At 41.8% G+C, this 23,284-nt stretch overlaps 1 protein-coding gene across 3 annotated transcripts in view; it reads left to right on the top strand.

The window, feature by feature from the left end:
* Positions 1-23,284, top strand: part of LOC129823608 (V-type proton ATPase subunit H) — a 101,809-nt gene that overhangs the window by 42,726 nt on the left and 35,799 nt on the right. For all 3 annotated transcript variants that reach the window (XM_055882463.1, XM_055882464.1, XM_055882465.1), the window contains one exon: positions 21,793-21,890. In XM_055882463.1, the coding sequence (XP_055738438.1) occupies positions 21,793-21,890 (98 nt within the window). The remainder of the gene's footprint in view (positions 1-21,792; positions 21,891-23,284) is intronic.

The following is a 23,284-nucleotide window of genomic DNA, read 5'->3' as shown; positions in this document are numbered from 1 at the left end:
ATAACCAGCCAGCTGTATGTTGATAGTATCACAGCGTATAACCAGCCAGCTGAATGTTGATAGTGTCACAGCGTATAACCAGCCAGCTGAATGTTGATAGTGTCACAGCGTATAACCAGCCAGCTGTATGTTGATAGTATCACAGCCTGCCGGTGCAGCGTATAACCAGCCAGCTGTATGTTGATAGTATCACAGCGTATAACCAGCCAGCTGTATGTTGATAGTGTCACAGCGTATAACCAGCCAGCTGTATGTTGATAGTGTCACAGCGTATAACCAGCCAGCTGTATGTTGATAGTGTCACAGCGTATAACCAGCCAGCTGTATGTTGATAGTGTCACAGCGTATAACCAGCCAGCTGTATGTTGATAGTGTCACAGCGTATAACCAACCAGCTGAATGTTGATAGTATCACAGCGTATAACCAGCCAGCTGTATGTTGATAGTATCACAGCCTATAACCAGCCAGCTGTATATTGATAGTGTCACAGCGTATAACCAGCCAGCTGTATGTTGATAGTGTCACAGCGTATAACCAGCCAGCTGTATGTTGATAGTATCACAGCGTATAACCAGCCAGCTGTATGTTGATAGTATCACAGCGTATAACCAGCCAGCTGTATGTTGATAGTATCACAGCGTATAACCAGCCAGCTGTATATTGATAGTGTCACAGCGTATAACCAGCCAGCTGAATGTTGATAGTGTCACAGCGTATAACCAGCCAGCTGTATGTTGATAGTATCACAGCGTATAACCAGCCAGCTGTATGTTGATAGTATCACAGCGTATAACCAGCCAGCTGTATGTTGATAGTATCACAGCGTATAACCAGCCAGCTGAATGTTGATAGTGTCACAGCGTATAACCAGCCAGCTGTATGTTGATAGTATCACAGCGTATAACCAGCCAGCTGTATGTTGCTAGTATCACAGCGTATAACCAGCCAGCTGTATGTTGATAGTATCACAGCGTATAACCAGCCAGCTGAATGTTGATAGTGTCACAGCGTATAACCAGCCAGCTGTATGTTGATAGTATCACAGCCTGCCGGTGCAGCGTATAACCAGCCAGCTGTATGTTGATAGTATCACAGCGTATAACCAGCCAGCTGTATGTTGATAGTGTCACAGCGTATAACCAGCCAGCTGTATGTTGATAGTATCACAGCGTATAACCAGCCAGCTGTATGTTGATAGTATCACAGCGTATAACCAGCCAGCTGTATGTTGATAGTATCACAGCGTATAACCAGCCAGCTGTATGTTGATAGTATCACAGCGTATAACCAGCCAGCTGAATGTTGATAGTATCACAGCGTATAACCAGCCAGCTGTATGTTGATAGTATCACAGCCTGCCGGTGCAGCGTATAACCAGCCAGCTGTATGTTGATAGTATCACAGCGTATAACCAGCCAGCTGTATGTTGATAGTATCACAGCGTATAACCAGCCAGCTGTATGTTGATAGTATCACAGCGTATAACCAGCCAGCTGTATGTTGATAGTGTCACAGCGTATAACCAGCCAGCTGTATGTTGATAGTATCACAGTGTATAACCAGCCAGCTGTATGTTGATAGTGTCACAGCGTATAACCAGCCAGCTGTATGTTGATAGTGTCACAGCGTATAACCAGCCAGCTGTATGTTGATAGTGTCACAGCGTATAACCAGCCAGCTGTATGTTGATAGTGTCACAGCGTATAACCAGCCAGCTGTATGTTGATAGTGTCACAGCGTATAACCAGCCAGCTGTATGTTGATAGTATCACAGTGTATAACCAGCTAGCTGTATGTTGATAGTGTCACAGCGTATAACCAGCCAGCTGTATGTTGATAGTATCACAGCGTATAACCAGCCAGCTGTATGTTGATAGTGTCACAGCGTATAACCAGCCAGCTGTATGTTGATAGTATCACAGCGTATAACCAGCCAGCTGTATGTTGATAGTGTCACAGCGTATAACCAGCCAGCTGTATGTTGATAGTATCACAGCGTATAACCAGCCAGCTGTATGTTGATAGTATCACAGCCTGCCGGTTCAGCGTATAACCAGCCAGCTGTATGTTGATAGTGTCACAGCGTATAACCAGCCAGCTGAATGTTGATAGTGTCACAGCGTATAACCAGCCAGCTGTATGTTGATAGTATCACAGCGTATAACCAGCCAGCTGTATGTTGATAGTATCACAGCCTGCCGGTGCAGCGTATAACCAGCCAGCTGTATGTTGATAGTATCACAGCGTATAACCAGCCAGCTGTATGTTGATAGTATCACAGCGTATAACCAGCCAGCTGAATGTTGATAGTATCACAGCGTATAACCAGCCAGCTGAATGTTGATAGTATCACAGCGTATAACCAGCCAGCTGAATGTTGATAGTGTCACAGCGTATAACCAGCCAGCTGTATGTTGATAGTATCACAGCGTATAACCAGCCAGCTGTATATTGATAGTGTCACAGCGTATAACCAGCCAGCTGAATGTTGATAGTATCACAGCGTATAACCAGCCAGCTGTATGTTGATAGTATCACAGCGTATAACCAGCCAGCTGTATGTTGATAGTATCACAGCGTATAACCAGCCAGCTGTATGTTGATAGTATCACAGCGTATAACCAGCCAGCTGTATGTTGATAGTATCACAGCCTGCCGGTGCAGCGTATAACCAGCCAGCTGTATGTTGATAGTATCACAGCGTATAACCAGCCAGCTGTATGTTGATAGTATCACAGCGTATAACCAGCCAGCTGTATGTTGATAGTGTCACAGCGTATAACCAGCCAGCTGTATGTTGATAGTGTCACAGCGTATAACCAGCCAGCTGTATGTTGATAGTGTCACAGCGTATAACCAGCCAGCTGAATGTTGATAGTGTCACAGCGTATAACCAGCCAGCTGTATGTTGATAGTATCACAGCCTGCCGGTGCAGCGTATAACCAGCCAGCTGTATGTTGATAGTGTCACAGCGTATAACCAGCCAGCTGTATGTTGATAGTATCACAGCGTATAACCAGCCAGCTGTATGTTGATAGTGTCACAGCGTATAACCAGCCAGCTGTATGTTGATAGTGTCACAGCGTATAACCAGCCAGCTGTATGTTGATAGTGTCACAGCGTATAACCAGCCAGCTGTATGTTGATAGTGTCACAGCGTATAACCAGCCAGCTGTATGTTGATAGTATCACATCCTGCCGGTACAGCGTATAACCAGCCAGCTGAATGTTGATAGTGTCACAGCGTATAACCAGCCAGCTGTATGTTGATAGTGTCACAGCGTATAACCAGCCAGCTGTATGTTGATAGTATCACAGCGTATAACCAGCCAGCTGTATGTTGATAGTGTCACAGCGTATAACCAGCCAGCTGTATGTTGATAGTATCACAGCGTATAACCAGCCAGCTGTATGTTGATAGTATCACAGCGTATAACCAGCCAGCTGTATGTTGATAGTATCACAGCGTATAACCAGCCAGCTGTATGTTGATAGTATCACAGCGTATAACCAGCCAGCTGTATGTTGATAGTATCACAGCGTATAACCAGCCAGCTGTATGTTGATAGTATCACAGCGTATAACCAGCCAGCTGTATGTTGATAGTGTCACAGCGTATAACCAGCCAGCTGTATGTTGATAGTATCACAGCGTATAACCAGCCAGCTGTATGTTGATAGTGTCACAGCGTATAACCAGCCAGCTGTATGTTGATAGTGTCACAGCGTATAACCAGCCAGCTGTATGTTGATAGTATCACAGCGTATAACCAGCCAGCTGTATGTTGATAGTATCACAGCGTATAACCAGCCAGCTGTATGTTGATAGTATCACAGCGTATAACCAGCCAGCTGTATGTTGATAGTATCACAGCGTATAACCAGCCAGCTGTATGTTGATAGTATCACAGCGTATAACCAGCCAGCTATATGTTGATAGTATCACAGCGTATAACCAGCCAGCTGAATGTTGATAGTATCACAGCGTATAACCAGCCAGCTGTATGTTGATAGTATCACAGCGTATAACCAGCCAGCTGTATGTTGATAGTATCACAGCGTATAACCAGCCAGCTGTATGTTGATAGTATCACAGCGTATAACCAGCCAGCTGTATGTTGATAGTATCACAGCGTATAACCAGCCAGCTGTATGTTGATAGTATCACAGCGTATAACCAGCCAGCTGTATGTTGATAGTATCACAGCGTATAACCAGCCAGCTGTATGTTGATAGTATCACAGCGTATAACCAGCCAGCTGTATGTTGATAGTGTCACAGCGTATAACCAGCCAGCTGTATGTTGATAGTGTCACAGCGTATAACCAGCCAGCTGTATGTTGATAGTGTCACAGCGTATAACCAGCCAGCTGTATGTTGATAGTGTCACAGCGTATAACCAGCCAGCTGTATGTTGATAGTATCACATCTTGCCGGTACAGCGTATAACCAGCCAGCTGAATGTTGATAGTATCACAGCGTATAACCAGCCAGCTGAATGTTGATAGTATCACAGCGTATAACCAGCCAGCTGTATGTTGATAGTGTCACAGCGTATAACCAGCCAGCTGTATGTTGATAGTGTCACAGCGTATAACCAGCCAGCTGAATGTTGATAGTGTCACAGCGTATAACCAGCCAGCTGTATGTTGATAGTATCACAGCCTGCCGGTGCAGCGTATAACCAGCCAGCTGTATGTTGATAGTATCACAGCGTATAACCAGCCAGCTGTATGTTGATAGTGTCACAGCGTATAACCAGCCAGCTGTATGTTGATAGTGTCACAGCGTATAACCAGCCAGCTGTATGTTGATAGTATCACAGCGTATAACCAGCCAGCTGTATGTTGATAGTATCACAGCGTATAACCAGCCAGCTGTATGTTGATAGTATCACAGCGTATAACCAGCCAGCTGTATGTTGATAGTATCACAGCGTATAACCAGCCAGCTGTATGTTGATAGTATCACAGCGTATAACCAGCCAGCTATATGTTGATAGTATCACAGCGTATAACCAGCCAGCTGAATGTTGATAGTATCACAGCGTATAACCAGCCAGCTGTATGTTGATAGTATCACAGCGTATAACCAGCCAGCTGTATGTTGATAGTGTCACAGCGTATAACCAGCCAGCTGTATGTTGATAGTGTCACAGCGTATAACCAGCCAGCTGTATGTTGATAGTGTCACAGCGTATAACCAGCCAGCTGTATGTTGATAGTATCACAGCCTGCCGGTACAGCGTATAACCAGCCAGCTGTATGTTGATAGTATCACATCCTGCCGGTACAGCGTATAACCAGCCAGCTGAATGTTGATAGTGTCACAGCGTATAACCAGCCAGCTGAATGTTGATAGTGTCACAGCGTATAACCAGCCAGCTGTATGTTGATAGTATCACAGCGTATAACCAGCCAGCTGTATGTTGATAGTATCACAGCGTATAACCAGCCAGCTGTATGTTGATAGTGTCACAGCGTATAACCAGCCAGCTGTATGTTGATAGTGTCACAGCGTATAACCTGCCAGCTGTATGTTGATAGTGTCACAGCGTATAACCAGCCAGCTGTATGTTGATAGTGTCACAGCGTATAACCAGCCAGCTGTATGTTGATAGTATCACAGCGTATAACCAGCCAGCTGTATGTTGATAGTATCACAGCGTATAACCAGCCAGCTGTATGTTGATAGTATCACAGCGTATAACCAGCCAGCTGTATGTTGATAGTATCACAGCCTGCCGGTGCAGCGTATAACCAGCCAGCTGTATGTTGATAGTATCACAGCGTATAACCAGCCAGCTGTATGTTGATAGTGTCACAGCGTATAACCAGCCAGCTGTATGTTGATAGTGTCACAGCGTATAACCAGCCAGCTGTATGTTGATAGTGTCACAGCGTATAACCAGCCAGCTGTATGTTGATAGTGTCACAGCGTATAACCAGCCAGCTGTATGTTGATAGTATCACAGCGTATAACCAGCCAGCTGTATGTTGATAGTATCACAGCGTATAACCAGCCAGCTGTATGTTGATAGTGTCACAGCGTATAACCAGCCAGCTGTATGTTGATAGTATCACAGTGTATAACCAGCCAGCTGTATGTTGATAGTGTCACAGCGTATAACCAGCCAGCTGTATGTTGATAGTGTCACAGCGTATAACCAGCCAGCTGAATGTTGATAGTGTCACAGCGTATAACCAGCCAGCTGTATGTTGATAGTATCACAGCCTGCCGGTGCAGCGTATAACCAGCCAGCTGTATATTGATAGTGTCACAGCGTATAACCAGCCAGCTGTATGTTGATAGTATCACAGCCTGCCGGTGCAGCGTATAACCAGCCAGCTGTATGTTGATAGTATCACAGCGTATAACCAGCCAGCTGTATGTTGATAGTGTCACAGCGTATAACCAGCCAGCTGTATGTTGATAGTATCACAGCGTATAACCAGCCAGCTGTATGTTGATAGTATCACAGCGTATAACCAGCCAGCTGTATGTTGATAGTATCACAGCGTATAACCAGCCAGCTGAATGTTGATAGTGTCACAGCGTATAACCAGCCTGCTGTATGTTGATAGTATCACAGCGTATAACCAGCCAGCTGTATGTTGATAGTATCACAGCGTATAACCAGCCAGCTGTATGTTGATAGTATCACAGCGTATAACCAGCCAGCTGTATGTTGATAGTGTCACAGCGTATAACCAGCCAGCTGTATGTTGATAGTGTCACAGCGTATAACCAGCCAGCTGTATGTTGATAGTATCACAGCGTATAACCAGCCACTAGCGTATAACCAGCCAGCTGTATGTTGATAGTGTCACAGCGTATAACCAGCCAGCTGTATGTTGATAGTGTCACAGCGTATAACCAGCCAGCTGTATGTTGATAGTATCACAGCGTATAACCAGCCAGCTGTATGTTGATAGTTTCACAGCGTATAACCAGCCAGCTGTATGTTGATAGTGTCACAGCCTTCCGGTGCAGCGTATAACCAGCCAGCTGTATATTGATAGTGTCACAGCGTATAACCAGCCAGCTGAATGTTGATAGTGTCACAGCGTATAACCAGCCAGCTGTATGTTGATAGTATCACAGCGTATAACCAGCCAGCTGTATGTTGATAGTGTCACAGCGTATAACCAGCCAGCTGTATGTTGATAGTGTCACAGCCTGCCGGTGCAGCGTATAACCAGCCAGCTGTATGTTGATAGTGTCACAGCGTATAACCAGCCAGCTGTATGTTGATAGTATCACAGCGTATAACCAGCCAGCTGTATGTTGATAGTATCACAGCGTATAACCAGCCAGCTGTATGTTGATAGTATCACAGCGTATAACCAGCCAGCTGTATGTTGATAGTATCACAGCGTATAACCAGCCAGCTGTATGTTGATAGTATCACAGCGTATAACCAGCCAGCTGTATGTTGATAGTGTCACAGCGTATAACCAGCCAGCTGTATGTTGATAGTATCACAGCGTATAACCAGCCAGCTGTATGTTGATAGTGTCACAGCGTATAACCAGCCAGCTGTATGTTGATAGTGTCACAGCGTATAACCAGCCAGCTGTATGTTGATAGTATCACAGCGTATAACCAGCCAGCTGTATGTTGATAGTATCACAGCGTATAACCAGCCAGCTGTATGTTGATAGTATCACAGCGTATAACCAGCCAGCTGTATGTTGATAGTATCACAGCGTATAACCAGCCAGCTGTATGTTGATAGTATCACAGCGTATAACCAGCCAGCTATATGTTGATAGTATCACAGCGTATAACCAGCCAGCTGAATGTTGATAGTATCACAGCGTATAACCAGCCAGCTGTATGTTGATAGTATCACAGCGTATAACCAGCCAGCTGTATGTTGATAGTATCACAGCGTATAACCAGCCAGCTGTATGTTGATAGTATCACAGCGTATAACCAGCCAGCTGTATGTTGATAGTATCACAGCGTATAACCAGCCAGCTGTATGTTGATAGTATCACAGCGTATAACCAGCCAGCTGTATGTTGATAGTATCACAGCGTATAACCAGCCAGCTGTATGTTGATAGTATCACAGCGTATAACCAGCCAGCTGTATGTTGATAGTGTCACAGCGTATAACCAGCCAGCTGTATGTTGATAGTGTCACAGCGTATAACCAGCCAGCTGTATGTTGATAGTGTCACAGCGTATAACCAGCCAGCTGTATGTTGATAGTGTCACAGCGTATAACCAGCCAGCTGTATGTTGATAGTATCACATCCTGCCGGTACAGCGTATAACCAGCCAGCTGAATGTTGATAGTATCACAGCGTATAACCAGCCAGCTGAATGTTGATAGTATCACAGCGTATAACCAGCCAGCTGTATGTTGATAGTGTCACAGCGTATAACCAGCCAGCTGTATGTTGATAGTGTCACAGCGTATAACCAGCCAGCTGAATGTTGATAGTGTCACAGCGTATAACCAGCCAGCTGTATGTTGATAGTATCACAGCCTGCCGGTGCAGCGTATAACCAGCCAGCTGTATGTTGATAGTATCACAGCGTATAACCAGCCAGCTGTATGTTGATAGTGTCACAGCGTATAACCAGCCAGCTGTATGTTGATAGTGTCACAGCGTATAACCAGCCAGCTGTATGTTGATAGTATCACAGCGTATAACCAGCCAGCTGTATGTTGATAGTATCACAGCGTATAACCAGCCAGCTGTATGTTGATAGTATCACAGCGTATAACCAGCCAGCTGTATGTTGATAGTATCACAGCGTATAACCAGCCAGCTGTATGTTGATAGTATCACAGCGTATAACCAGCCAGCTATATGTTGATAGTATCACAGCGTATAACCAGCCAGCTGAATGTTGATAGTATCACAGCGTATAACCAGCCAGCTGTATGTTGATAGTATCACAGCGTATAACCAGCCAGCTGTATGTTGATAGTGTCACAGCGTATAACCAGCCAGCTGTATGTTGATAGTGTCACAGCGTATAACCAGCCAGCTGTATGTTGATAGTGTCACAGCGTATAACCAGCCAGCTGTATGTTGATAGTATCACAGCCTGCCGGTACAGCGTATAACCAGCCAGCTGTATGTTGATAGTATCACATCCTGCCGGTACAGCGTATAACCAGCCAGCTGAATGTTGATAGTGTCACAGCGTATAACCAGCCAGCTGAATGTTGATAGTGTCACAGCGTATAACCAGCCAGCTGTATGTTGATAGTATCACAGCGTATAACCAGCCAGCTGTATGTTGATAGTATCACAGCGTATAACCAGCCAGCTGTATGTTGATAGTGTCACAGCGTATAACCAGCCAGCTGTATGTTGATAGTGTCACAGCGTATAACCTGCCAGCTGTATGTTGATAGTGTCACAGCGTATAACCAGCCAGCTGTATGTTGATAGTGTCACAGCGTATAACCAGCCAGCTGTATGTTGATAGTATCACAGCGTATAACCAGCCAGCTGTATGTTGATAGTATCACAGCGTATAACCAGCCAGCTGTATGTTGATAGTATCACAGCGTATAACCAGCCAGCTGTATGTTGATAGTATCACAGCCTGCCGGTGCAGCGTATAACCAGCCAGCTGTATGTTGATAGTATCACAGCGTATAACCAGCCAGCTGTATGTTGATAGTGTCACAGCGTATAACCAGCCAGCTGTATGTTGATAGTGTCACAGCGTATAACCAGCCAGCTGTATGTTGATAGTGTCACAGCGTATAACCAGCCAGCTGTATGTTGATAGTGTCACAGCGTATAACCAGCCAGCTGTATGTTGATAGTATCACAGCGTATAACCAGCCAGCTGTATGTTGATAGTATCACAGCGTATAACCAGCCAGCTGTATGTTGATAGTGTCACAGCGTATAACCAGCCAGCTGTATGTTGATAGTATCACAGTGTATAACCAGCCAGCTGTATGTTGATAGTGTCACAGCGTATAACCAGCCAGCTGTATGTTGATAGTGTCACAGCGTATAACCAGCCAGCTGAATGTTGATAGTGTCACAGCGTATAACCAGCCAGCTGTATGTTGATAGTATCACAGCCTGCCGGTGCAGCGTATAACCAGCCAGCTGTATATTGATAGTGTCACAGCGTATAACCAGCCAGCTGTATGTTGATAGTATCACAGCCTGCCGGTGCAGCGTATAACCAGCCAGCTGTATGTTGATAGTATCACAGCGTATAACCAGCCAGCTGTATGTTGATAGTGTCACAGCGTATAACCAGCCAGCTGTATGTTGATAGTATCACAGCGTATAACCAGCCAGCTGTATGTTGATAGTATCACAGCGTATAACCAGCCAGCTGTATGTTGATAGTATCACAGCGTATAACCAGCCAGCTGAATGTTGATAGTGTCACAGCGTATAACCAGCCTGCTGTATGTTGATAGTATCACAGCGTATAACCAGCCAGCTGTATGTTGATAGTATCACAGCGTATAACCAGCCAGCTGTATGTTGATAGTATCACAGCGTATAACCAGCCAGCTGTATGTTGATAGTGTCACAGCGTATAACCAGCCAGCTGTATGTTGATAGTGTCACAGCGTATAACCAGCCAGCTGTATGTTGATAGTATCACAGCGTATAACCAGCCACTAGCGTATAACCAGCCAGCTGTATGTTGATAGTGTCACAGCGTATAACCAGCCAGCTGTATGTTGATAGTGTCACAGCGTATAACCAGCCAGCTGTATGTTGATAGTATCACAGCGTATAACCAGCCAGCTGTATGTTGATAGTTTCACAGCGTATAACCAGCCAGCTGTATGTTGATAGTGTCACAGCCTTCCGGTGCAGCGTATAACCAGCCAGCTGTATATTGATAGTGTCACAGCGTATAACCAGCCAGCTGAATGTTGATAGTGTCACAGCGTATAACCAGCCAGCTGTATGTTGATAGTATCACAGCGTATAACCAGCCAGCTGTATGTTGATAGTGTCACAGCGTATAACCAGCCAGCTGTATGTTGATAGTGTCACAGCCTGCCGGTGCAGCGTATAACCAGCCAGCTGTATGTTGATAGTGTCACAGCGTATAACCAGCCAGCTGTATGTTGATAGTATCACAGCGTATAACCAGCCAGCTGTATGTTGATAGTATCACAGCGTATAACCAGCCAGCTGTATGTTGATAGTATCACAGCGTATAACCAGCCAGCTGTATGTTGATAGTATCACAGCGTATAACCAGCCAGCTGTATGTTGATAGTATCACAGCGTATAACCAGCCAGCTGTATGTTGATAGTATCACAGTGTATAACCAGCCAGCTGTATGTTGATAGTGTCACAGCGTATAACCAGCCAGCTGTATGTTGATAGTGTCACAGCGTATAACCTGCCAGCTGTATGTTGATAGTGTCACAGCGTATAACCAGCCAGCTGTATGTTGATAGTATCACAGCGTATAACCAGCCAGCTGTATGTTGATAGTATCACAGCGTATAACCAGCCAGCTGTATGTTGATAGTATCACAGCGTATAACCAGCCAGCTGTATGTTGATAGTATCACAGCCTGCCGGTGCAGCGTATAACCAGCCAGCTGTATATTGATAGTATCACAGCGTATAACCAGCCAGCTGTATGTTGATAGTATCACAGCCTGCCGGTACAGCGTATAACCAGCCAGCTGTATGTTGATAGTGTCACAGCGTATAACCAGCCAGCTGTATGTTGATAGTATCACAGCGTATAACCAGCCAGCTGTATGTTGATAGTGTCACAGCGTATAACCAGCCAGCTGTATGTTGATAGTATCACAGCCTGCCGGTACAGCGTATAACCAGCCAGCTGTATGTTGATAGTGTCACAGCGTATAACCAGCCAGCTGAATGTTGATAGTGTCACAGCCTGCCGGTACAGCGTATAACCAGCCAGCTGTATGTTGATAGTGTCACAGCGTATAACCAGCCAGCTGTATGTTGATAGTATCACAGCCTGCCGGTGCAGCGTATAACCAGCCAGCTGTATATTGATAGTGTCACAGCGTATAACCAGCCAGCTGTATATTGATAGTGTCACAGCGTATAACCAGCCAGCTGTATGTTGATAGTATCACAGCCTGCCGGTGCAGCGTATAACCAGCCAGCTGTATGTTGATAGTATCACAGCGTATAACCAGCCAGCTGTATATTGATAGTGTCACAGCGTATAACCAGCCAGCTGTATGTTGATAGTATCACAGCGTATAACCAGCCAGCTGTATGTTGATAGTATCACAGCGTATAACCAGCCAGCTGTATGTTGATAGTATCACAGCGTATAACCAGCCAGCTGTATGTTGATAGTATCACAGCGTATAACCAGCCAGCTGTATGTTGATAGTGTCACAGCGTATAACCAGCCAGCTGTATGTTGATAGTATCACAGCGTATAACCAGCCAGCTGTATGTTGATAGTGTCACAGCGTATAACCAGCCAGCTGTATGTTGATAGTATCACAGCGTATAACCAGCCAGCTGTATGTTGATAGTATCACAGCGTATAACCAGCCAGCTGTATGTTGATAGTATCACAGCGTATAACCAGCCAGCTGTATGTTGATAGTATCACAGCGTATAACCAGCCAGCTGTATGTTGATAGTGTCACAGCGTATAACCAGCCAGCTGTATGTTGATAGTGTCACAGCGTATAACCAGCCAGCTGTATGTTGATAGTATCACAGCGTATAACCAGCCAGCTGTATGTTGATAGTATCACAGCGTATAACCAGCCAGCTGTATGTTGATAGTATCACAGCGTATAACCAGCCAGCTGTATGTTGATAGTATCACAGCGTATAACCAGCCAGCTGAATGTTGATAGTGTCACAGCGTATAACCAGCCAGCTGTATGTTGATAGTATCACAGCGTATAACCAGCCAGCTGTATGTTGATAGTGTCACAGCGTATAACCAGCCAGCTGTATGTTGATAGTATCACAGCGTATAACCAGCCAGCTGTATGTTGATAGTATCACAGCGTATAACCAGCCAGCTGTATGTTGATAGTATCACAGCGTATAACCAGCCAGCTGTATGTTGATAGTGTCACAGCGTATAACCAGCCAGCTGTATGTTGATAGTGTCACAGCCTGCCGGTGCAGCGTATAACCAGCCAGCTGTATGTTGATAGTGTCACAGCGTATAACCAGCCAGCTGTATGTTGATAGTATCACAGCGTATAACCAGCCAGCTGTATGTTGATAGTGTCACAGCGTATAACCAGCCAGCTGTATGTTGATAGTATCACAGTGTATAACCAGCCAGCTGTATGTTGATAGTGTCACAGCGTATAACCAGCCAGCTGTATGTTGATAGTATCACAGTGTATAACCAGCCAGCTGTATGTTGATAGTGTCACAGCGTATAACCAGCCAGCTGTATGTGGATAGTGTCACAGCGTATAACCAGCCAGCTGTATGTTGATAGTATCACAGCGTATAACCAGCCAGCTGTATATTGATAGTGTCACAGCGTATAACCAGCCAGCTGTATGTTGATAGTATCACAGCGTATAACCAGCCAGCTGAATGTTGATAGTGTCATAGTTCGGCCACGACTCCGTGAAGCATCAGATATTACAGTTTTGAATGTCCTGTTGGTTGTTTAATCTTCCGTGTAGGTCGTCCATTTTATTTTCCAAAGATTGCACGTCTGCTAGCAGAATGTAAGGAAGTGGGGGTTTATTCAATCGCCTATGAATTCTCAGAGGGCAGCCCTCTGACCTTTTTTCTCCTCCTTTTCTTCACGCAAATGACGTGGATCTGGGCCTGCCCCCGGGAAAGCAGTATATCATTCACGTCAGGCTTGTCGGACTCGTTAAAGGAAAAAATGTATTCTGCCAGGCCTTGGTGAGTAATCGCAGTTCTGGTGTCCAGAAGTTCTTTCCGGTCGTAAGAGATGGCCGTAGCAACCAAAAAGGTGCGCGTTCGTATCTCGTCACGGCCAATTTTAGCTAATTAGCAACTACTTACAACATTTTGCAACTACTTAGCATGTTAGCTAACCCTTCCCCTATCCTTAACCCTTTACCCGAACTCCGATATTGCTTGTCCTAATTCCATACTTTTACTTTTAGATTTGTTTGTGTAGTTAGATATTACTGCACTGTTGGAGCTAGGAACACAAGCATTTTGCTTCACCTGAATTAATATCTGAAAAATGTGTATGCGACCAATAAAATTTGATTTAACCCTAACCCCTAGCCTAGCTAACGTTAGCCACTGGCAAATTTACCTGATTTATTCTCAGTCTCTGAGATCATCTTAATAACTCACTATCTAAGACCTGCTGCTGTTACTACTGCATTACTACTGCTACAATACTACTGCTGCTGTTACTACTACTACTATACTACTGCTGCTGCTGCTGCTGTTACTACTACTGCTGCTACTACTACTACTACTACAATACTACTGCTGCTGTTACTACTGCTACTGCTGCTGTTACTACTGCTACTACTACTGCTACAATACTACTGCTGCTGTTACTACTGCTACTACTACTGCTACAATACTACTGCTGCTGTTACTACTGCTACTACAATACTACTGCTGCTGTTACTACTGCTACTACTACTACTACAATACTACTGCTGCTGTTACTACTGCTACAATACTGCTACAATACTACTGCTGCTGTTACTACTACTGCTACTGCTGCTGTTACTACTACAATACTACTGCTGCTGTTACTACTGCTACTACTACTACTATACTACTACAATACTACTGCTGATGTTACTACTACTACTACTATACTACTACAATACTACTGCTGCTGTTACTACTGCTACTACTACTACTACTACAATACTACTGCTGCTGCTACTACTACTACAATACTACTGCTGCTGCTACTACTACTACTGCTACTACTACTACTACAATACTACTGCTGCTGTTACTACTACTACTACTATACTACTGCTGCTGTTACTACTACAATACTACTGCTGCTGTTACTACTACTGCTACTACTACTACTACTACTACAATACTACTGCTGCTGTTACTACTACTACTACTACTACTATACTACTGCTGCTGTTACTACTACAATACTACTGCTGCTGTTACTACTACTGCTACTACTACTACTACAATACTACTGCTGCTGTTACTACTGCTACTACTACTACTACAATACTACTGCTGCTGTTACTACTACTGCTACTACTACTACAATACTACTGCTGCTGTTACTACTACTACTACTATACTACTGCTGCTGTTACTACTGCTGTTACTACTACAATACTACTGCTGCTGTTACTACTACTGCTACTACTACTACTACAATACTACTGCTGCTGTTACTACTACTACTATAATACTACTGCTGCTGTTACTACTACTACTACTACTACTACAATACTACTGCTGCTGTTACTACTACTACTACTACTACTACTACTACTACTACTATACTACTGCTGCTGTTACTACTACTACTACTACTACTACTACTACTACTACAATACTACTGCTGCTGTTACTACTACTACTACTACTACTACTATACTACTGCTGCTGTTACTACTACAATACTACTGCTGCTGTTACTACTACTGCTACTACTACTACAATACTACTGCTGCTGTTACTACTGCTACTACTACTACTACAATACTACTGCTGCTGTTACTACTACTGCTACTACTACTACTACAATACTACTGCTGCTACTACTACTACTACAATACTACTGCTGCTGTTACTACTACTACTACTACTACTACAATACTACTGCTGCTGTTACTACTACTACTACTACTACTGCTGCTGTTACTACTACTGCTACTACTACTACTGCTACTACTACTACTACTATACTACTGCTGCTGTTACTACTACTGCTGCTACTGCTGCTGTTACTACTACTGCTGCTACTGCTGCTGTTACTACTACTGCTGCTACTGCTGCTGTTACTACTACTACTTCTACTACTACTATACTACTGCTGCTGTTAGTACTACTACTACTACTACTGCTGCTGTTACTACTACTACTATTGCTACTACTACTGCTACTACTACTACTACTGCTGTTACACCTACTGTTACACCTACTGTTACACCTACTGTTACACCTACTGTTACACCTACTGTTACACCTACTGTTACACCTACTGTTACACCTACTGTTACACCTACTGTTACTACTACTGTTACTACTACTGTTACTACTACTACTGTTACTACTACTACTGTTACTACTACTACTGTTACTACTACTACTGTTACTACTACTACTGTTACTACTGTTACTACTACTGTTACTACTACTGTTACTACTACTGTTACTACTACTGTTACTACTACTGTTACTACTACTGTTACTGCTACTGTTACTACTACTGTTACTGCTACTACTACTACTACTGCTGTTACTACTACTGTTACTACTACTGTTACTACTACTGTTACTACTACTGTTACTACTACTGTTACTACTACTGTTACTACTACTACTGTTACTACTACTACTGTTACTACTACTACTGTTACTACTACTACTACTACTGTTACTACTACTACTACTACTGTTACTACTACTACTACTACTGTTACTACTACTACTACTACTACTGTTACTACTACTACTACACCTACTGTTACTACTGCTACTACTACTACTGTTACTACTGCTACTACTACTGCTACTACTACTGCTACTACTGTTACTACTGCTACTACTACTGCTACTACTGCTACTACTGCTGCTACTACTACTACTGCTACTACTACTACTGTTATTACTACTACTACTGTTATTACTACTACTACTGTTATTACTACTGTTACTACTACTGTTACTACTACTGTTATTACTACTACTACTACTGCTACTACTACTACTACTACTGCTACTACTACTACTGCTGTTATTACTACTACTACTACTGCTGTTATTACTACTACTACTACTACTACTACTACTACTACTACTGATGTTACTACTACTACTACTACTACTACTACTGATGTTACTACTACTACTACTACTACTACTACTACTACTACTGATGTTACTACTACTACTACTGATGTTACTACTACTACTACTACTACTACTACTACTACTGCTGTTATTACTACTACTACTACTACTGCTGTTATTACTACTACTACTACTACTGCTGTTATTACTACTACTACTACTACTGCTGTTATTACTACTACTACTACTACTGCTGTTATTACTACTACTACTACTACTACTACTACTACTACTACTGATGTTACTACTACTACTACTACTACTACTACTGATGTTACTACTACTACTACTACTACTACTACTACTACTACTGATGTTACTACTACTACTACTGATGTTACTACTACTACTACTACTACTACTACTACTACTACTGCTGTTATTACTACTACTACTACTACTGCTGTTATTACTACTACTACTACTACTGCTGTTATTACTACTACTACTACTACTGCTGTTATTACTACTACTACTACTACTACTGCTGTTATTACTACTACTGATGTTACTACTACTACTGATGTTACTACTACTACTACTACTACTACTACTGATGTTACTACTACTACTACTACTACTACTACTGATGTTACTACTACTACTACTACTACTACTACTACTGATGTTACTACTACTACTACTACTACTGTTACTACTACTGCTGTTATTACTACTATTACTACTACTGATGTTACTACTACTACTACTACTGATGTTACTACTACTACTGATGTTACTACTACTACTACTGATGTTACTACTGGTACTACTACTGATGTTACTACTACTACTACTACTGATGTTACTACTACTGCTGTTATTACTACTACTGATGTTACTACTACTGCTGTTATTACTACTACTACTACTACTACTACTACTACTACTACTACTACTACTACTACTGATGTTACTACTACTACTACTACTACTACTGATGTTACTACTACTACTACTACTACTACTGATGTTACTACTACTACTACTACTACTACTGTTACTACTACTGCTGTTATTACTACTATTACTACTACTGATACTACTACTACTACTGATGTTACTACTACTACTGATGTTACTACTACTACTACTGATGTTACTACTACTACTACTGATGTTACTACTGGTACTACTACTGATGTTACTACTACTACTACTACTGATGTTACTACTACTGCTGTTATTACTACTACTGATGTTACTACTACTGCTGTTATTACTACTACTACTACTACTACTACTACTACTACTACTACTACTACTACTACTGCTGCTACTACTGCTGCTGCTACTACTACTGCTGCTACTACTACTGCTGTTATTACTACTACTACTACTACTGATGTTACTACTACTACTGATGTTACTACTACTACTAATACTACTACTGATGTTACTACTACTACTACTACTACTACTACTGATGTTACTACTACTACTACTACTACTACTACTACTGATGTTACTACTACTACTACTGATGTTACTACTACTACTACTACTACTACTACTACTACTACTACTACTACTGATGTTACTACTACTACTACTACTACTACTGATGTTACTACTACTACTACTACTACTACTGATGTTACTACTACTACTACTACTACTACTGATGTTACTACTACTACTACTACTACTACTGATGTTACTACTACTACTACTACTACTACTACTGATGTTACTACTACTACTACTACTACTACTACTGATGTTACTACTACTACTACTACTACTACTGATGTTACTACTACTACTACTACTACTACTGATGTTACTACTACTACTACTACTACTACTGATGTTACTACTACTACTACTACTACTACTGATGTTACTACTACTACTACTACTACTACTGATGTTACTACTACTACTACTACTACTACTGATGTTACTACTACTACTACTGATGTTACTACTACTACTACTGCTGTTACTACTACTACTACTACTACTACTACTACTACTGATGTTACTACTACTACTACTACTACTGATGTTACTACTACTACTACTACTACTGATGTTACTACTACTACTACTACTACTGATGTTACTACTACTACTACTACTACTGCTGTTACTACTACTACTACTACTGATGTTACTACTACTACTACTACTACTACTGATGTTACTACTACTACTACTACTACTACTGATGTTACTACTACTACTACTACTACTACTACTACTACTACTACTACTACTACTACTGATACTACTACTGATACTACTACTACTACTACTACTACTACTGATGTTACTACTACTACTACTACTGATGTTACTACTACTACTACTACTGATGTTACTACTACTACTACTACTGATGTTACTACTACTACTACTACTGATGTTACTACTACTACTACTACTGATGTTACTACTACTGATGTTACTACTACTACTACTACTGATGTTACTACTACTACTACTACTACTACTACTACTACTACTACTGATGTTACTACTACTACTACTACTACTGATGTTACTACTACTACTACTACTACTACTGATGTTATTACTACTACTACTACTACTACTGTTATTACTTCTACTACTACTACTGATGTTACTACTACTACTGATGTTACTACTACTGCTGTTATTACTACTATTATTACTACTGCTGTTCCTACTACTACTGCTACTACTACTGATGTTACTGCTGTTACCACTACTACTGCTGTTATTACTACTATTACTACTACTACTGATGTTACTGCTGTTACCACTACTACTGCTGTTACCACTACTACTGCTGTTACTACTACTATTACTACTATTACTGATGTTACTACTACTGCTGTTATTACTACTATTACTACTACTACTGATGTTACTGCTGTTACCACTACTACTGCTGTTACCACTACTACTGCTGTTACCACTACTACTGCTGTTACCACTACTACTGCTGTTACCACTACTACTGCTGTTACCACTACTACTACTGCTGTTACTACTACTACTACTACTACTACTACTGTTACTACTACTACTACTACTGTTACTACTACTACTACTACTGTTACTACTACTGTTACTACTACTGTTACTACTACTACTGCTGTTACCACTACTACTGCTGTTACCACTACTACTACTACTGTTACTACCACTACTACTACTACTGTTACTACTACTACTTCTACTGCTGTTACTACTACTACTGTTACTACTACTACTACTGTTACTACTACTACCGTTACTACTACTGGTACTACTACTACTACTGTTACTACTACTGTTACTACTACTACTACTACTACTGCTACTACTACTACTGCTGTTACTACTACTACTACTACTACTACTGTTACTACTACTGTTACTACTACTGTTACTACTACTGTTACTACTACTGTTACTACTACTGTTACTACTACTGTTACTACTACTACTGTTACTACTACTGCTGTTACTACTACTGCTGTTACTACTACTGCTGTTACTACTACTACTGTTACTACTACTACTACTACTACTGTTACTACTACTACTGTTACTACTACTACTGCTACTGTTACTACTACTACTGCTACTGTTACTACTACTACTGCTACTGTTACTACTACTACTGCTACTGTTACTACTACTGCTACTGTTACTACTACTGCTGTTATTACTACTATTACTACTACTACTGCTGAAGCTTTTACTACTACTACTGCTGCTGCTACTACTACTACTACTACTACTGCTGCTGTTACTACTACTACTGCTGCTGTTACTATTACTACTACTGCTGCTACTACTACTACTACTACTACTGCTGATGCTTTTACTACTACTACTGCTGCTGCTGCTACTACTACTTCTACTGCTGCTGTTACTACTACTACTACTGCTGTTACTACTACTACTACTACTACTGCTGATGCTTTTACTACTACTACTGCTGCTGCTACTACTACTACTGCTGCTGTTACTATTACTACTACTGCTGCTACTACTACTACTACTGCTGATGCTTTTACTACTACTATTACTACTACTACTGATGTTACTACTACTACTACTACTGCTGCTGTTACTACTACTACTACTACTGCTGCTGCTACTACTACTACTACTTCTACTGCTGCTGTTACTACTACTACTACTGCTGTGACTACTACTACTACTACTACTACTACTGCTACATCTATTACTACTACTACTACTAGTACTACTATTGCTGGTATTTCTGATGCTTTTACTACTACTATTGCTGCTACTACTACTACATCTACTACTAGTACTACTATTGCTGCTACTACTGCTACATCTACTACTACTACTACTAGTACTACTATTGCTGGTATTTCTACTGCTGCTACTACTACTATTGCTGCTACTGCTACTACATCTACTACTGCTACATCTACTACTACTGCTCCTCCCTCAGTTTCTCACTCCCTTCCTGATCCTTTTTTCCCCATTAACAGATGAATTGGATCTATTTTCTCCTCTGCTTTCTTTGCTCAGGTCCTTGAGGGGACACCTCCCTGTCTGTCTGTTCTGTAATGTTACTCTCTTCGTCTAGCATGGTTCTGCAGGGTGCATGGTGCTCGTGGCTGCAGATGGTATGCCGGTTACTGTTGAGCACGGTGACTGTGTTTGTTAAATGGGCTATATAAATGAAGATGGATTTGATTGAGGCTGGTGATGTTGAACACACCTGTTTCAGAATGGAAGAGCAGGTATCTCCAAATCCCTGCCTGCGTTTCCCTGATCAGTCTCACTAAAGGTTTGTGTGTCTCTGTTCTCCCCCTGCAGAGCTCTCAGTATGTGCAGTGTGTGGCAGGCTGCCTCCAGCTGATGTTGAGGGTGAACGAGTACAGGTTTGCCTGGGTGGAGGCTGACGGGGTCAACTGGTGAGTCTCTGGGTCTGCTACATCTACTACTATCAAATACTGTTACTACTAATCGCTGGTTACTATTACTACATGTATTACTACTGACTACTAGTCTCTGGTTACTGTTACTACATCTAATACTACTAGTCTCTGGTTACTGTTACTACATCTGTTACTACTAGTCTCTGGTTACTGTTACTACATCTATTACTACTAGTCTCTGGTTACTGTTACTACATCTATTACTACTAGTCTCTGGTTACTGTTACTACTAGTCTCTGGTTACTGGTACTACATCTATTACTACTAGTCTCTGGTTACTATTACTACATCTATTACTACTAGTCTCTGGTTACTGTTACTACATCTATTACTACTAGTCTCTGGTTACTGTTACTACATCTAATACTACTAGTCTCTGGTTACTGTTACTACTAGTCTCTGGTTACTGTTACTACATCTAATACTAATAGTCTCTGGTTACTAATACTACTAGTCTCTGGTTACTAATACTACTAGTCTCTGGTTACTGTTACTACTAGTCTCTGGTTACTGTTACTACATCTATTACTACTAGTCTCTGGTTACTGTTACTACATCTATTACTACTAGTCTCTGGTTACTGTTACTACATCTAATACTACTAGTCTCTGGTTACTGTTACTACTAGTCTCTGGTTACTGTTACTACATCTGTTACTACTAGTCTCTGGTTACTGTTACTACATCTATTACTACTAGTCTCTGGATACTGTTACTACATCTATTACTACTAGTCTCTGGATACTGTTACTACATCTATTACTACTAGTCTCTGGATACTGTTACTACTAGTCTCTGGTTACTGTTACTACATCTAATACTACTAGTCTCTGGTTACTGTTACTACATCTAATACTACTAGTCTCTGGTTACTGTTACTACTAGTCTCTGGTTACTGTTACTACATCTATTACTACTAGTCTCTGGATACTGTTACTACTAGTCTCTGGATACTGTTACTACATCTGTTACTACTAGTCTCTGGATACTGTTACTACATCTATTACTACTAGTCTCTGGATACTGTTACTACATCTATTACTACTAGTCTCTGGATACTGTTACTACATCTATTACTACTAGTCTCTGGTTACTGTTACTACTAGTCTCTGGTTACTGTTACTACATCTATTACTACTAGTCTCTGGTTACTGTTACTACATCTATTACTACTAGTCTCTCGTTACTGTTACTACTAGTCTCTGGTTACTGTTACTACTAGTCTCTGGTTACTGTTACTACATCTAATACTACTAGTCTCTGGTTACTGTTACTACTAGTCGCTGGATACTGTTACTACATCTATTACTACTAGTCTCTGGTTACTGTTACTACTAGTCTCTGGTTACTGTTACTACTAGTCTCTGGTTA

Source organism: Salvelinus fontinalis, chromosome 26, assembly GCF_029448725.1.
Source record: "Salvelinus fontinalis isolate EN_2023a chromosome 26, ASM2944872v1, whole genome shotgun sequence".
Taxonomy (NCBI): Eukaryota; Metazoa; Chordata; class Actinopteri; order Salmoniformes; family Salmonidae; genus Salvelinus; species Salvelinus fontinalis.
The sequence above is the reverse complement of the archived record's forward strand: the minus strand, read 5'-3'. Positions and strand labels throughout refer to the sequence as shown.